The sequence below is a fragment of the Anguilla rostrata genome, chromosome 8 (assembly GCF_018555375.3).
Source record: "Anguilla rostrata isolate EN2019 chromosome 8, ASM1855537v3, whole genome shotgun sequence".
Lineage (NCBI taxonomy): Eukaryota > Metazoa > Chordata > Actinopteri > Anguilliformes > Anguillidae > Anguilla > Anguilla rostrata.
This window is the reverse complement of record NC_057940.1, coordinates 44,318,732-44,337,558: the sequence shown is the minus strand read 5'-3', so window position 1 is coordinate 44,337,558 and position 18,827 is coordinate 44,318,732. Positions and strand designations below refer to the sequence as shown.

At 40.8% G+C, this 18,827-nt stretch overlaps 1 protein-coding gene across 1 annotated transcript; it reads left to right on the top strand.

The window, feature by feature from the left end:
* The first annotated feature begins 5,679 nt into the window (after window positions 1-5,679).
* slc30a8 (solute carrier family 30 member 8) lies at window positions 5,680-18,763 on the top strand. The gene is made up of 8 exons (XM_064348421.1): window positions 5,680-5,963; window positions 7,333-7,499; window positions 7,735-7,881; window positions 11,470-11,623; window positions 12,976-13,180; window positions 14,206-14,311; window positions 16,867-17,001; window positions 17,628-18,763. Exons 1-8 carry the CDS (start codon window positions 5,887-5,889, stop codon window positions 17,771-17,773), a joined length of 1,137 nt encoding a protein of 378 aa, XP_064204491.1. The 5' UTR covers window positions 5,680-5,886; the 3' UTR covers window positions 17,774-18,763.
* The last annotated feature ends 64 nt before the right edge of the window (window positions 18,764-18,827 follow it).

The following is an 18,827-nucleotide window of genomic DNA, read 5'->3' as shown; positions in this document are numbered from 1 at the left end:
TCAACTGTAGAGGTCTTTCTTGGCCTTTGCAATTACTGAGCTCTCCAGTGCTCACTTTCTTCTTAATGATGTTCCAAACAGTTGATATTGGTAAGCTTAAGTTTGGCTTGGTCCCTGGCAGTTTTTTTTCTTATTTCTCTGCCTCATCATGGCTTCTTTGACTTTCATTGGCATGACTCTGGTTCTCAATTTGAAAACACTATTAACAGACTCCAAAGCCAATCAAAAGCTTAGAATTAAGATGAGACACTGCAAGCTCTCTTATGCATGCACTAATTAATTGAACAGGAATAATTGAACATACCAAAATAAGAAACACACTATTTTCCCCAAACATTATGGTGCCCTGAAATGTGTATGCATAAATGAGTATGTATAAAACTACTGTTATTTCTGCATGGTGAAACCCAAATGCATCTTAACCACATGTGAATAGCTTGATTACAATTTTAAATTTGTGCAGCACAGAGTCAAATCAAGAAAAACGATATCTTTTTAAAATGTTATGGAGCTCACTGTATATGTGCCGTATATTGTGATGCAGTGCTGGGAATAGCCTCTGCATCACGTGGTGAACAAACCATCAAACCGAAAAATATGGGTTGGCACACTATATATATACATCTCATAAAAAAACACGTTTTCAACGTACAAAAATGCCAAGTTACTCAAAAGTATTGATATCAAAATGAAGCCAAGTTACGGTACTACAAACAATATAGGCTATCTTGCGTCACCGAAATTACATAAGATGTATTTCAAAGCAATGCTACCAAATATTTCCTCAATTCTTTCAAGTCACTTGGCCCTGAGTGTATATAAGCGTGCAGTACATGGACAGGCCAAACATATGTGTGGATGGCTTTCTCACAGTCAAGATTGATTGAATAGGCATGTATATGTCCAATTTGTATTGGTATGTATGTATTTTGGTGCCCAGCCTTTCTGTTGCGTGAATGAATGTATGTTTCTTGGTATAAATGTCTGTTCGTAAATGTGAATGTAACATGCTGCGATCGGTCAAGGTGCTCAATTGAGGGGCAACAGGGTTGACATCCCCTGAAGGGCAAGCCTGGGTGTGGGAGCTGAGGTGCGGCCTCCGTGGACTAACTTGTATAAACTGCTCTTGCCTAAGTATGCAGGGGATTTGCAGTGGAGAGTACTCCATGGTGTTGTGCCAGTGAATGCTTTTGTCTCTTTGGTAAACCCCACAGTGGACAAGGGATGCCCTTTCTGTGGTGTTAGAGAGACAATATTCCACTGTTTTAAAGACTGTACTAGACTCCGTCCTCTTTTAAGCATGGTTAGTTCATTGGTGGCTGCTCTTGGGGTAGTCTTTACCATTCAAGGGTTTATTTTTGGCATTCATTGTAGTAAGAAAACAAAAAAAAAAGTGTCCTGCATAGCTAATTTCTTGCTGGGACAGGCTAAGGTGGCCGTGTACCTCAGCAGGAAAAAAAAAGTAGAAGCGGGGGTAATGGTGAGCATCATTGAGATGTATAAGTCTCTCATTAGATCAAGGGTGTCAGTAGACTTTGAGTACTACAGTAGGATGCAGGATATTTGTGTTTTTCAGGATAGGTGGTGCCATGGTTAATTGTGTGTCCTATTGTTTTTTTCTCCCTTTGTTTTTTTATATATATTTTTTTTTTCTTAAAAAAAATTTGTTGTTGCCATTGGCTGTGCATTGTACAATAAAGGTTTGTTAAAACTCAATAAAAAATTGTATCGCTTGTAGGACAACCTGAAAATAAGATATCCAGATTCTGATGATGTTGATAGGTCACAGACATCAGGAAGTCATGGCATGCAAATGATATGCAACCAAATACAAAACATGACTCTTTTATTTGACATTATGTTAATGTCTACTGTATGAGTGAATTTCCCTGTTTCTAGCTTTTCCCCAAACAGTTCACTGTAGCAAAAGTAAACAAGCAAATGGTGGCACAGGAGGTCTCAGGAGTGCATTTGTCAAATTTTCTGACCAATGATTTGTTGTTAAGACCATTAAAAGCTTTTTTTTTTTGCCCAGGAGTGTATATATATATATATATATATATATATTGTGAACTCTCTCAGCCAACGGGGGGTTGAGTGACGGATGCCCAGAAGAACCAGCACGGTGAGACTGAGGTAGTGGTTAACAAAAAAGTTCTTTAATAATTGTAATGAGTGGGGGTAGGGGTAGGGGGAGCCAAAAACAACTAAAAAAGTCTTCCCGATTGGGGTATCAGTGCTCCACTCCAGATCTTCACACGCTCTTCTAGAGAGAAACGAGAAACAAGTGGGTTAAGGGGGGGACAGGGCGTGGTCAGTCCAATCCGGGTCCGGTTCCTTGCTCCGGCCGCCGCTGGTGATCCTCCGGTCCCAAGGGGTGTGGGGGAGAAGGCCTCCCTCCCAGTGCGGTAGCACTCCACTCTTCCCCAGCTCAAGTTCTGAGCTGTTCCTGTCGTTGCCCCCTGCCACATGGTCTACAGGAATCACTATTACTCTTTATCCTTTACACTTCAGGTTATCACAATTATTCCTCAGTTTCAAGAGAGTTGGCCCACGGCCGCTTACAGTCTCTTCCAGGGGTGGAGAGTCGTCCGGCGTAGCTGTGACAGAAGCCCCAGCAACTCTGCCATTCCTGGGGTTGTGCTGGTCTATAAAAGCCTGCATGCTCGTCAGTGCAAGCAGCTTCAGGTGGGCGCCGGCAGCCAATCCAGCAAGCAGCTTCAGGTGTGCGGCAGAGTGGAAAATTCCACCTACCTTCCCTCTGCTGCAGCCCTGTCCATGGTGCTGCCGGGTGTCACCTCAGTTGGTCTGCCTGGGGCTGTCCAGGGTCCTGAATGTCTCTAGACTGTGGTTTGCTAGGTACCGCCCACTCACCACTTTTCCTAGCGGCCGCCGGTGTCGATGGGCTCGGCTGTCCTGGTGGTCTCGTGGGGAGCACTGATAAGGGATTGGGGCGCCACAATATATATATATATATATATATATATATATATATATATATTATTGTTTAGGCTAACTAGGCTATGTATAAATCTCATTTGCAGATGACTAAAATATTTAAATTGGGGCTTGGGGCCTTTCTGTGTGTAGTTCGCATGTCCTCCCCGTGTCCGCGTGGGTTTCCTCCGGGTATCTTTTATTTAGTTTATTTAAAGGATCCCCATTAGCTGATGCCGTGGCAATAAGCTACTCTTCCTGGGGTCCACACCTGACATACTGTACACAACACATTACATGATAAACATTAAATTACATTAATATACATTAAATAGCATCAATACACATTAATATAAAATGCAAGGATTACATTGATATAAAATTTTTAAAAAATTACATTCATGTCAATTTCAAAGCCAGTCGACACTGAACATACATTTAGGTTAAAATATTAATTAAAAATCAATATACAGATGATGTTTAAAAGGATGAGAATTATACAACTCATATGAAATGGAACACGAATATTGGAAAACTAGCCAGAGTTATACCTCCTACTATTCAGTCTGTCATCTGCATACCAATAGATGCATCTGCATATTCTTTTTAAAGGATGATTTATTTTTTATTAGGCAGATATTAAGGGGTAAATTATTCAGTTTATTATGGCTCTGTAAATGACAGTTTTTTTCAATGAGTTAGTCCTTGGGCTGGGTACCACAATATGACCTTTACCTGCAAATCTGGTGTTGTGTGTTATTGCAGAATTTATTGTTATTGTTTATAAGTTATTGTATCGGTTTCCTCCCACATTCCAAAGACATGCAGGTAGGCCAATTGGAGACCCTAAATTGCCCATAGGTGCGTTCCCTCTCCCTCTCGCTCACTCGCTTGGCATCTTCCTCCCGCCTCCCCCCCCCCCTCCCCCTCCGTGGTGCGGCCCCCGCACCCTCCGGCACACCCCGCTCGGGGCTGATTGCGAATTCGGGGGAGATCTACCTGAAGATCGAAAGAGAGCCCCAGATTTTCCCCGTGGATCTCCCCAGAATCCCCGCCCGGCCTTCCGGGGACCCGGCTTCACCCAGGCCCCCATGACTCCCCACCCAACCTTTGGGGGACCTGGCCACACCCATGCTCCCGTGACTCCCCACCTGACCTTTGGGGGCCCTGCTACACCCAGGCTCCCATGACTCCCCGCCCATCCTTTGGGGGACCTGGCCACACCCATGCTCCGGTGATTCACCACCTGACTTTTGGGGGACCCTGCTACACCCAGGCTACCTCGTCTCCCCGCCCAACCTTAGGGGGACCCGGCTACACCCAGGCTCCCGTGACTCCCTGCCTGACCTTTGGGGGACCCTGCTACACCCAGGCTCCCGTGACTCTCTGCCTGACCTTTGGGGGACCCGGCTACACCCAGGCTCCTGTGAAGCCCTGCCCGACCCCTGGGAAGACAGGAATCACTCAGGCTCCCGTGACACCCCACCCGACCCTTGGGGGACCCGGCTAAACCCAGGCTCCTGTGAAGGCCCGCCCGACCCTTGGGAAGCCAGGAATCACACAGGCTCCAGTGACTTTAAGCTCCCAGTCTCCAAGGTCCCCCATAGCAACTTGAGAAAACCCCAGGCAATGAAGGCCAAGCAGCTGGAGGTGGTGGAGTTGGAGGCGGGTTCGCGATCGAGTCCGGTGGTGTTGTGTTGTGGGGGGGTTATATATATATCTTTCTCTTCTTTGTTTGATTATTGGTTTTCTTTCCTCTTTTTCTGTTTTGTTCTGGTTTGATTATGTCAGTTTATTTTATGACTTTTTTTTTTTTTTTTACCTCATCTGCCCTTTTGTTTTGTTTGTTTGTTTACTTAAATAAAAATAAATAAATAAATAAAAAAATTGCCCATAGGTATGAGTGTGTGAGTGAATGGTGTGTGTGCCCTGTGATAGATTGGCGGCCTGTCCAGGGTGTATTCCTGCCTTCTCCTGCCATCTTGGCGAGAAATCGCTCTTTCTGTCTTTTCCCCAAGCCTATGTTACCGAGAGACGTGCTTACTGGACTGTACATAGATGCACACACGAATTTGACGAGCGAATAGTTTGACCAAGCAATTTTAAAGATCGGATATACTTGCCAGGAGTGGTGCAATCGAGAGACATTTTTTAAAGTTTAAAAGTAGGCGTATAAGTAGGCTATAAACTGTTGGCAATAGCTTAGTAAAGGCAAAGGTATGTATGAAAAGTGAAAGGAATAGTATTAATTTGGAGGAACTGTAATAGTCAGAAGAATACAATTATTTGTGGCTTCGGCACGAAAACCAATGAAAATAGTGAAGTCTTCTCGAGTAGGTGGTTCTTATAAACAAAGGAAGCAAAAAGAAAATTTCTGTAGACCAGTACTTTACACTTTACACAGGCAAGCAATCTAGTTAAGCAATGTTAGCATAAGGTCATGGAAAATACTCCAACATTTGAATACACTATAATACCGTAGCCTGACACATATTGCAGTGCCATAACGTGTAGCCTATAGACTGACTAAATGCGCTATAGGCAGTTGCCTACATTAATATAAAATTATCGGTGATATTAAAGTTTATAGGCTCATTTTCTTTAATTGATACAACTGAATCAAAATGCTCCCCCTTTCGCACACCTTCCTTAAATTTGCAGCTTCTATATAAAGGTGCTGCAAGCGGTCTAAAAAATTTGCACACGGTCCAGAGTCACAAGGTTTCGAGTATAAAAGCTCGCTCACTTCAGTTGTTAAATAACAAAAAGGAAATACAGAAAATGCTGACAGATCCAGAAAGGACACAAACTGAATAAAAGTTATTTTAAAAAGCTGTTTAAAAGAAGTGTAAATAAACTTATTTTAGATAAAATTTTAGGTTTCTGCAAAGTTAATTACACAAATTATACGTCCGTTATTGCTTTTGGATCAGGACGCACTTTCTCATCATGTTCAGAATGGACCCGGAGAAGTCCCATTTGGTACCTGAAAAAGCGCCCAGTATGTATACCATGACGATGGGGAGGTAAATATTACATTTTAAATTATTATGCTTTTAGTTGTTGAACAAATATCTGTAGGCTATACGTTATGCAACCTCACAATCAAATCATTCGCAAACGTTAATGAAACGTGTTTTAGCGTGCGTGTAGCCTATATGTGTTGATATATAGGCTAATTCAAGTGCTGGAATTTATTTCTGCTCAGCATTGCTTCCCACTGTTACAAATTATTTTTTACACACGGTCTCACGAAGTATTCGCAGTGTGCAAATGGAATGACTAAGATTAAGAGATTTTTTTTCGCCGTGGATCACTGGAAAAAAATAGAAATTAGTTGACAACTGACTTGCCTCGAGCATCATTTTTTTCTCCAACAGTAAATAGAAGTACTATTATGAGTGCTTGCTATCAGTTAAAACGCGGGAAAGTAGCAGTCTATGGGGTGGTTGACGATATGATATATTTTCTGACCGTATTATGTATCGTTAGAAGCTTCCTCCTCTGTTTAAAAAAATGTGACATCTAATACATAAATGGAATGTGGTTGTGTTTTGTTGTAATTATATTACCTAGTCCTATCGGAAACAAACTAATCCACAACACTGTAAAAAAATACAGTGAAGTCAATGTCATGTAAGATTATTGTTCTTTTTAAATTGTATTTGAAGTTTTGGGGCCGCTGGGTAGTTCATCCTATTAAGGTGCTGTTCAGGTGTGTGGATGGGCCCCAACGCCTTGTATTGAATCGGGGACTTTGCCAGCCCCAGGGAAACACACAAATGGGCCAAAGCATCTTGGCAACAATGACCAGATAAACAGTGCCATCCACTGGTCACTGGTAATACTCTTACAAAGGACTGAATATCCTGCATGTGCAGCATAACCATACATCACAACACATGCTGCACAACAATGATCTACAACACTAGATTAATCTTCACTTTGAATATAAGGTGCTGGGTTAACTATAACATATACTAGATCTGAAAACCAAGAGATAATCTGGAAAAGTGTATTTAGAGTCTTCAGTGGGAGATATGGGATGACTCTAAAGTTAAGGACATTAGGGATGTGTGGGCTCAGCAGTGAGGAATTGATAGCTGAACAAAGGTTACTGAGTGGAAAGCTTTTGGAGGGAGTACAAGGGAGCTGTAGGCCCAGTAGGCAAGCACCAGCATCTTAAATTTGATTTGCTCTTAAACTAGTTACCTGTGGAGGTCAGTATAATAGTATACATTATTGAAAATGGTTGATTTGAACCTAAAAATGGAAATTGACGACTTGGCCATAATTAAAACAAATTTAAAAAGTACAAAAATTACATGCTCAGTGTCATGGAAGAAATAATTAATTGTTAATACTATTCTCTTTTTCTCTGTCTTACATGGACAGCTTCAGTCTGTCAGTCAGTGAGTCAGGGAAGAAAGATGGTGACATCAGCCATTGCCACGACAACAGCCGTGCACTTGAAGACAGGGAGAGGGAGAAAAAGCAGGCCAGGAAACGCCTCTACATTGTCTCCATAATCTGTCTGGTCTTCATGGTTGGGGAAATCTTTGGTGCGTGTCTGAGGATGCACTCTGTTCTCCTGTCAGACTGGCAACCTTTGAAGAAATTAAACAACATTTTGACAGGATCTTTCCATGATATACTGATGAAGACTTTTTACTAAAATAACATCAGCTAACAATACCACTAATATAGTAACAGTAATATAAACAGCAGTATAGACAATAATACACTTATTGTATGAACGTATTAAATAATATTTCACACTTCTTTCTCTCTGTATAGGTGGATACTTTGCAGGCAGCTTGGCAGTGATGACAGATGCTGCCCACCTGCTAGTAGACTTCACTAGCTTCCTCATAAGCCTGTGCTCTCTCTGGCTGTCCTCTTGGCCTGCTACACACAGGCTTAACTATGGCTGGCACCGGGCAGGTGGGACCAGGGGCACAGGGCTGTTCATGACCTTGAATAATATCTTTTACAACTTGCATGTAGTGGCAAGGTCTGTATTCCTGAGGGACCAGGGACCTCAATTATGAAAAAAGACACGTACGCGGACTTGGGACCCTGGCAACCAGGGGAAGTGATGGTGCAGCTGAGGTTGCTGACGGCTAGCTTTGGCTACTATAGATGCACTTATCTTTAGATTCATTCTGTTGATCCATTTTCATAATTTACTTCACCATAACAAATAAGCTACTTAATAGTAATAGTAATTAAAGGTACACAGCACTGCCAACAACTAGAAATGTTCTCACTGTTATTCATAAAAGTCATAAAAGAGGGTAAATGTAGCACATCTCACCATAGCTCGGTGACCATTTATTCAAATTTGTCCTGCATTCCGATGATATAATGTTAACTAACTAGATAGATAACTTGCTGAAATCTAACTTAACTATGGACAGGTTGCCAAGCGAGCTATCTAGAGGCCTGACTGCAAATTGATTAAGTGGCCAACAACATCTTCTCTTCAAGAAATAGATGGCCTCATCTCACACTCTTCATTAATTTATTTGATGCCAGATGGTCCGATTTACACATCCAGGTTTTCTGAATAACCGTTTATATCAAATACAACCGTTTCACTCAAATACACACAAAAATGTTATGGGTAACAAGCATGTCCCCATTTAAAGCTTGTAGCTAAAATGTATTTTCCTATCCTTTCCCATTAAAATAAGCAATTTGACCACATGCTACGGTTCTAGTTTGTTCCTGAGTCCCGTGGTCAAGGTGTTAACTGTCAGATATGGTTTTGAGTGCTCACATTTGCAAACTGGTGGTGGTTGATGAAACCCTAAACCACTGTAGCCAGCAACACAATAGGAGGTGACTTGACTTGACTCCGGTGACTTGACTTAGCCATTGTAGCTTTCCTTAAGGATCTATGCATCATTTATTCTTCCACAAAATTGCATTTGTATAAAAAAATGGACTGCAAGTTATACCTGGGTAATTTCTTTTAACGTATTGAAGCATTGATTGGTACAACGTGTGGAGAATCTGACTAAGTAAGGTGTTACGACCCAGTCAATGGTCAGACTTTAACAGGGTGATTGATAAAGGAAATGGATAAGGGAAACGTATTGCAAACCGACCAGTAACTTTGGTCCCTATCTGCCTATCTAAATCTAGCTGAATGCTGGCTAGTCTTCGAAGGATACTGGGCATGGGGTGGCTTTGAACACTGAACTTCGGACATTTAGCTGATAGTCGGAAACTAAAAGCCGAAATAGCATACCCTCTACAGAGTGTTAAATCTCCACCCGGAGTCGCTTCCAAAATAATAAAGGAAAAATAACAAAGAAAAATAACAAACTTGTGTCCCAATGGAAGGATTTTTAGTCCAGCTGGGAACACACTAACTAACTATACAGCGAGCAGAGGCCAAAATGTGAGTTGAGGTCAAGAACGAGCGTACGGACACAAACCAGAAGGTCTAGACGGGAATCGTAATCAAACAAAGATAGGGTCGAATATACAAAGTCAAATGAAGAAATCACTAAACACAAACCACAAGTTCAAAGAGCTAGTCTCTGCTGATGCAAAGGGCAGCTTTTTCAAGCAGAGTAACCACAGATGAACGGCCTGTGGTTAGATGACAACCAGAAAGAAGAAACACACGCGAGAGTGACAAATGTAAACACAAACTTACGACTGGGGTCGTAACAAAGGATTGACAAGTTCTTCCACGACCATCACCAGTGCTTTTTGATTCACTTGTCTGAATCAACAATGTAGTCATAACATTAATGTCTCGCATATTTATGATTAAAACAAAGCTGACTTGCGTTATTTTCAGGAACTTCAGCATTTTTTATGATAGTAAACAGATCTTAGCCTGAATGCTCTTGGCAAAACCATTTTGTAACCTGCAATCAACAACTTCCTGACAACATTCTAAAAATGTCGAACGTTCTATCTTTGTTAACACGCAATGTTACAGGAACATTTTGAAGAAACTATTTTGTAACCTGTCATCTACAACATCCCAACAACGTTGTCAAAATGTTGCTGTCAGAATGTTCCATCTTTGTTAACATGTAATGTTATAAGTACATTGTTGTATAAAAAAAGTACTGTATTCTGTAATGAAAGGAAAAATCTGTATGAATTCTGTTATTGTGACGGAGTGGAGAATTAGGAAGACCAGACGCGACAGAACAGGTTTCAAAAAGCTATTCCCCACAAAGAGAATAACCACCAAGTCTTTAAGAGACACAGGGATATAGGAGGGGAAAAAAATAGAAAAGAAAAGCGCTTCACTCCACGGGAGACTATCCCAAATAAAACTGAGGAGAAGGAGTAAGCGAAAACCTAAAAAAAAAAAAAAATCGAAAGCAAAATGCACCCGAAGGCGAACTAAGCGACAGTTCCACTCACAAGAACTGAAACTAAGAGACCTCGTGACAGCTAACATAAGCTAGGGCGAAACTACACCCGCAATTCTCTCTCTCAAATAATACCGCCAGAGACCAACCCTGAAATACGGAGTTCATTCAGTACCAGTACCAGCTCTCGTGTATAGGTGACACTAAAACGTTGTTACTCTGTGAACACAGACCTTAAGTTAGGTTCGACAGGTGCAACTGTGAACGCACTAAACACGCCTGCAGACCTCTAACCAGTGAGCGCAGGAGGACTTGCAAGCAGAGCGAAATCTGCACGCGAAAGACCCATTTATCTAAATTGATGTGGCACACTCGAATTAGTGAAGCAGGAGGGGAAAGGAATCGAGCTGGGTGATACATCCACCCAAAACCATGACAGTTATGTACAGTTATATACAGTTAACTGTATATAAACTGTATATTTATCATGTTATTTTATAGGATGGTTGTTAAATAATGAGTTACTGCCCTAATTCCACATTACTTTGACATTGTTTTTTTTTGTGGGATTCAACTTCTGTGACAAGCTGCCACACCACAAATTTTCTTTTATTGGTTATGTGAGGACTATTTATACCAAAGTGTATAGACTGTCTGAGTTCTACCTCCATAACAAGCATCTCGATTTCACACTTCTTGAAGTTTCTCTTCATTGTTTTGTGGTCTGACTTCTCCATTTTCAGTAACAATGAATTGGGATGACAAGCTGATTTATATGCATATCAAATTCACATTGCGTGTTCTATCAACAATTTATGGTTAACTGAGAGTTAACGGGGCAGGATACTAAACCTGTACAAAATTTCAAGTTGATTGTGAGAAAATTGTGTGCAGGTGAGCATGCGGATGGGTTTATAAATCGGGGTATTTTTAACTATATGCAGTTTTCTTCTTTTGTGCATATGTAACCCTTCAGTGTAGAACCTCCACAAAGTTTATAAATGAGGCCCCAGGGATTTTAATCAGCACCTGATGGTGTAGCATTGTCTTTGTCATAAATCAACCAGGATGAGGTTGTCCACCAGCAAGTTTGTTTCAGCAAACAAAAGAGGCATTTCAGTGTGACATAAATGACTGTTTCACTTGTTCATCATTCTACTGTGTCTTGTATTTTCTCCTGGCTCAGAGATCCTGGGTGCACTGCTGTCTGTCTTCACCATCTGGCTGGTGACAGGTGTGCTGGTGTACCTGGCCATTGAGAGGATGATCAATGATGACTACACCATCGAGGGTACAGTCATGCTCATCACATCCGGATGTGCTGTCCTCGCCAACATCATGTAGGCATTGCACCTAACTCCCATTATGTCCTATTCACTATTATGATAATACGAGGGTAGTAGGGTAAGGACTAGAAAATTGCACTCAGAATAGATTTTACATGTGGGAGCAGTTATTATGGAAAGGAAATATCTCATTTCCAGATCACCTATTAAAACCGAATAAGGGCTGCTGGATGGCTCATTCGGTAAAGGCACCACTCTCTTGTGCATAGATGAGCCTCACAGCCTCAGATCAAATGCAGACTGTGCCAGAGCCAACTGTGGCCGGTAGCTCCATAGGGCAATGCAAAATTGCAGATTGCCCTGGGTTTGGGAAGGTTCGGTCGGTTAGTGGCTAGTGTCTAACTGCTCTCTAGTCGATCAGGCACCTGTAGACTGCATTTCAAAGCTGCAAAGGTCTTCCTTTGTCTCCACTTTGTGCAGCTTAGTTGTAGTCTGCAGTGCGAAAAGAAACAGCCGGTGACACCATGGGCTCTATCTTACAGCCAGCACAAAGCGGTGCCAAGGGTAACGCAAGTGTCTTTGCTAGTTTCAGACCGACGCAGTTGTCATTTTCCTGTCCAGCGCCCACGTTGTTTAAATAGCAAATGTACTTGTGCCCATCTGAGCACCCATGGGTGTGTTGGTCTTAAAATGAGGTGTGGTCAGGCGCATTGTTGGCGCATTGCTATCTTGAGGCAGCGGAAAGCGATTGCGTGATTGACCAACAAAAACCTGGTCTTAAGTCAATGGCGCAGTATTTTACTGTTATTTCCTCTGCAGAGAAGCGTTCTTTCCTACTACTTGGCAAATCTGCCATTATAATAGAAATCCGCCAAGGTGCAAGCGCACCTGGCTTTTAAAGGGAATGGGAGATGACACTCTGATTGGTTTATTTCATGTTACGCCCAAAACACACCTATGTTTAATTAAGAGACTAAGTACAACCCCTTTGAACCATGCGCCTTACTTTGCGCTCAGATTATCTGCCGTTAAACTAGCAAAAGTGGATTTGGACACGCCCTAAATACACTTGGCTTTAGACCATGCACTTTGATCATTAAAATATAGCCCCATGTGTTTCAGAGGAGAACTTATTCATGCATGAATGCGACTACAGATTTAACATATGGGTGAGGATTAGATATATGGATTAAATATATGCCAAACTATAATAATAATGAAAACAGTCAAGTACAGATATTTATCCCTAATAACTTTTCTAAGTTATAATAGTTCAAGGAAAGATGGAGAATTTGATTAGTGAAGACTGGAGTATGCCAGTTATAGGCTGAATGTGACCACTACGACTGTAAGGGCCCTGATGTAATAACAGGAAGTAAATAAACGGCAAAATTGTTTTTGCACAGAATGGCGCTCACCTTACATCAATCAGAACATGGCCACAGCTCTCATGGACATACCCACAGCCACGGGCATAGCGCACCGGGGAAGGAGGGATCTAGGTCGCGGCCCCAAGCGAACAGCAGTGTACGGGCGGCCTTTGTGCATGTGGTGGGAGACCTCCTGCAGAGCATTAGCGTGTTGATTAGTGCCATCATCATCTTCGTCAAGGTCAGTGGAGATGGCCCTTCCCCAGCTTCTCAAACTTGGCTCCAAAAGAAGAAAAGTCTACTGTCCATGCCTACATCAGCAAGATTAGACTCAGTTGAAATGTAGGGGAGATTGAAAGGGGGGTAAAAGTGAAACTATGAGAATTATGTCTGACTCTGCACAAGCTTTACAGTGGAGCACAGCCACACAACTTTTGAGGCTGCAGTAAGAATCTTTAGAATATTGGGGGGGGGGGCTTAATTTTATATATCTATCCTCATTGAATAGGATACACAATTTCTTGTAGCCTCATTTAAAATATTTAGGTAAATAGGACCATTTGAAATAAGTGTCAGTTCTTCAACATGGCAGTTAAAGAAATAGCACAGATGCTTGAAGATAAATGGAAAAGAAAGGTGCTGTATCTTTGCCTAGACTTTCACAACTCAAAATTAGGGACAATATATTGTATTACGTGAGGTTTGCAGAAAATTAAAGTGAACTGGCATGGTTAGTTTGAGTACTCTAAAAACATGAAGGAATTGTTTAAGACATTGAACTAACAGCATCTAGCAGCATACCTTTCATTCTTAACGGATGTCAGATGTTGCCATGTTACCATTACATTTAACAAAGTTACAGTATGATCATGCAGCAACAAATTATGGTTCCTAGGCTAAAAATTATCATACCTAAAACAGTATTGTAAGTGTTTAACTGTACAGTACTATAACTGGTCTATTCAGCTAAAAGTGATGTTATAAAGAAGACTTGTTCACGTGTTCACTTTTAACACTAATTTGCTTGTTCTATTTAAATGAACCCTGCTTCTATAAATACTGAATTCTATACTGCTTTATGATTTAAATATTTTAGAAATGTTTATTTTGTAAACATGGAAATATAATGATAAATGTATTTCGCAACTGTGTATATTGTAAAAATACATTTCAATATCTGTAAGCAGACATTGTATCATAGCAGTGAAAATTTGTAATCCAGACCTGTATTTATAGTCATACTTTTCATTTCTTTTTCTCCCCCAGCCTGAGTATAAAATTGCTGACCCTATATGCACATTCCTCTTCTCTGTGTTTGTGCTGGGCACCACCGTAAGCATTATGCGAGACATCCTGCTGGTTTTAATGGAAGGTATGGGTCTGCTCTGTCATTCTGTAATCCAGTTCCCTGAAGCACATTGTTTCTATGGTGTTATTCTTTACATTTTTTCAAGCATCAAACTCACAGGGAATGCATTCTTTTCTCCTGTGTATGCACTATTTATATTTATTCCAGCTTTTGGAAAATTCTTTTTTTATTTAATCTGCAAGTGCTTCTTCACAGCATAAAGTAACCTGGAAAAGTATGGACATGAGAAGGGAAATTAAGCAGTCCTCTTTTCTCTCTTGTTCTTGCAACTTCTTTTTTGATGAAGGTATTGTAGTATTACTATTACTAATACTATTAAGCTTGCAGGCCTATTGAAATGGAGTGCTGGACTTGGTACAATAGAACCTCAGATAGAAAGTTCCGTAATTTCTGGTCAGTTTGCAACAACAAGAGTTACCAATTGACTGGTCAACCGAAAACAGCGTCAGAACCTGTGACTAGTATAAGCAATTATGCATTTCAAGCTTTCAAACTTTTTATTATGCAATACATACATTTTGTATTACATTCTGAAAAAATAAGAATTTGTTTAAAAATAAATGGAAATACACCTCTCCCTGCATGTTGCTTCTGTCTAAAATCAGGGAGTTTTCTGACCAGATTTCTGAGGAAGTGGCATGATGAAAAGAAAACAGGGTATACTGAGTGTGTAAGGGCGGAGTGTGGCACAGTGGGTAAGGAACTGGGCTTGTAACCGAAAGGTCGCAGGTTCGATTCCCGGGTAGGACACTGCCGTTGTACCCTTGAGCAAGGTACTTAACTGAAATTGCTTCAGTATATATCCAGCTGTATAAATGGATACAATGTAAAAATGCTATGTAAAAGTTGTGTAAGTCGCTCTGGATAAGAGCGTCTGCTAAATGCCTATAATGTAATGTATAATGTGTTCTAATGTGTTTCTTCAGACATTGACAGGTGCATTTATTCATTAGCAGTGCTAGAAGCAGTTTAAGTTGAGTCGATTTGTCAGAAGCTGCCTGCATGCCCACAGACTGCAGTGTGTTATGTCAAGGTCCCTGTTCATCACCATAGGCCAGAAAAGAACTGGTCTTGTGCTTGTTTCATTATCAACGTGATTGTTTTCACTTGTTCCTTGTTTGGCTGAGTATTGAAGTTGCCACTGTGCCCTTGTTGCACAGTCTTGGAGTTGCCTAGTATTTTCTTGTTTGTGGGTGCTAGTGGCTTTTGTTATCTGTTTTTCTAGTTCCAGTTTTCCTTGTTCCCATGTTTATTTTTGTACCCATGCTTATTTTTTGTTTATAGAAATACCACTTGCTTTGTCCTGCATCCTGTGTTTGTTGTCTCTGCACTTGGGTCCACCCCTCTGTTCCCTGTGACATGGTAGTAGGCTACCTTAGAATTTTCCATCCGTAATGCGGTGCCTTTTAAGACATGGGGAAAAAAAACACAACCATAGTCAATTTATTTCAATTCTTCTGTAGTCAATATGAAAAGGCTACATTTTTTACGACACTAACTTGTCACGTAACGGGTAGGGGGGACCCAAACGCAGAGGGAAAAAAAACACAAACTCAAAAAGGGAAAATTAACAAAGACTTTACTTACAGGACAGGCAAACAAGCAGGGAACAGAAAAGGCCACGATGGGCAAAAACACAAACTCAAAAAATATCTAATAAAACAGAAACAACAGGAACTCAAAAACACAGGCAGGGCAGAACACAGGCAGGCAGAGTACAAGGGCAAACAAACACAAACAGGTCAAAAACGCAGGCAGGTACATACGGTCTGAAACACACGTCGGAAACAAACACAAGGAACCAGCACCCGAGTCAAGGGAACAAAGAACTTAAATAGACAGGGGGTAACAAGACACAGGTGAACTCAAAACAATCAAACCAGAAGGAGGGGATAACAAGATACAGGTGGGAACAATGATAGAATAACGAGACAAACAATAATACAATTAACAGGGGGGAGCAGGACACAAAACAGAAGTGCCGCCATCTGGCGGCCCAACAAGGGAAACACAGACAGGAAAACACAGAACCATGACATAACTTAGCTACATTTTCTAATGTTTCTGTTTTTGAGAACACAAAAAGGGTTACAATTATTGTGAGCAGTTGTCAGCTATAATCTTGTTTTATTATGCAATGTATTTTTGAATGCCAATGGGGAGTTTATGTTCTTGTGAGATCCCCTCATATTGGTTTGATGAATGTTAAAAACTTAACTTTAAACTTAAATGATCATAAACTATTTATAGCTGCAAAACTAGTTTCTAAAAACTAAGGCTAGAGAAATGCAACTAACCATTCCAATGATTAATTACAATTTACATTTTGATTTCAACTTCAAAGAAGCAAAAATGTCATTTCCGAATGATCCCCCAAAAATGCTTATATCCTTGAAGTACAACTGTATTGATTTACCATGGTGCAAAGCTGTGGTAAATTTCACATGCAGTGGAATAAAACATAATTATTTCAAGCAGTTTGCCTTCTGACTGAATACAATGACTGCTTGTGTATTTTACCAATTTTGACTGTGTCTGTTTTGTAATCCCTTTTGCAGGAGCCCCAGCAGGGGTGAAGTACAGTGAAGTGAGAGACCAGCTTCTCGCAGTGAAAGGAGTTAAGGCTGTCCATAACCTGCACATCTGGGCCCTGACCATGAACCAGGCTGTTCTTTCTGCACACGTGGCCATAGGTATGGAAACACGAAGTCTAGAACACGGTTTGAGAGAGTTCGCAGTTCAATATGAGAATTGTGGAGCAATTTGGTTTCTGCATGTCTGGATGCCATGCGCGTGCGGAGTATAAGCCGTCATCATTGTATGTCATTTTATATATTGTAAGATATGTCCTTGTCATGTAAGTGACTCATACTGTCAGTCTTGCCAATGCTGACTGTTGCCTAGTACAGCCAGGACCACAGTGGAAATAATTCATCATGACTTTATTGTGTCCAGCTGCCTCAATAATTTTACTGTGTATGTGGTTGTTGTCTAAGGGCTACCAACCCTATGTATACTTTGAAATATGTCAAATAATGTCAATCAATCAGTGAAATGCCATTGCAGTTTCACCCCGAGTCATATGCCCACATGCACTGTATGTACAATAAAATAAAGACATGACAACATTTTCTAAAGAAAAGCTACAATGGAGTAAAAATACAAATAAATACTTAAGGTTACTGCAATGATTTGACCAGCATCATAATAAACATGTTTCAGAGCAAAATATAAACCAACTGACTCTACTATCAAAAGTAATAGCTAATGTTCACCATGTTGGATAATGTTTTTATGTGATCTATGTTGGTTTCTGCAGAGGATGGCATGGCACCCCAGCCTGTGCTGAAAGAGATCACCCAGGTCTGTCTCACCAGCTTTAACTTCCACTCCGTCACCATCCAGCTGGAGCAGCAGTCTGATCAGAAACCCGGGTGCACCCTCTGTCAAGACCCCAAGAACTAGCCTTGCCTTATCAAAGAATATGATACAGTCATATATGGCATCTAAAATGCTGTACATTAGATACATTCTGGATGTGCCTGAATATATGCCTGGCTAAATCCCAGATCTGGCTCTCGCAAACTTGCCACCAAAATCATCCCCTGATTTAATTGGCTAAAAAATATTCTCTCCCTCTCCACCTTCGCTAATGTGTGGTGAGCTTTCTGGCGCAAAATGGCTGCCGCGCATCACCCAAGTGGGTGCTATACATTGGTGGTGGGTGAGGTGAGTTCCCCTTCATCAGTGTAAAGCACTTTGAGTGTTCGGAAGTTTGGAAGTGTTATATAAATGCAATGAATGAATGAATTAATTCAAGTTTATTTGTCACCACTCTCTTATATGAAAGCTATACATACATTTAAATATTTGTTTTGTGTGCAGTCTACTATATAATAAGAATAATCTTTATTCTGTCAAAAATGTATTGCTTATATACTGCCATTTGGATTTGAAATTGTATTACTGTAGGGGATAAACTTATAAAGGCTTGTTCCTGTGAAGGACTCGCATAAGGGTACAATATAGGGGCAGTAGTCAAATGGAGATGAACATGAGAACCTGATGTGAGCTTTATGTGGAGTTTTTGTTCATCTGTCTTAGAGAAGTCACCAACAGACCATTACTCGTGTTTGACACATGTATGCATTTTTACCTGCACAATATAGTAAATTTAGCAACCCCACTCCCCCCAACACACACACATGTCAGTTAATCTCTTTAAGCCCATGGGTAATTTCCTATACATATCCCATGGTCCAAGTCCAATTATACAATGTTTTATGGAAAAAAAATCTTTCACACACATACATATATATATTTTTTTTTTTATTGACTCACATTTTATAAATACAGGTAATGGTAATACTAAGGCATGCCCATTGGCAATACTGAAATTAAAACTCTGCCATTTACTGTACTATGGTATCTTTAATAAAAGTTGTGTGATAAGTATCTTGGAGGATTCATTTGCTTTCTGTGTTCTGCACAAGTGTAGATGTTGCCCGGCAACAGGCCT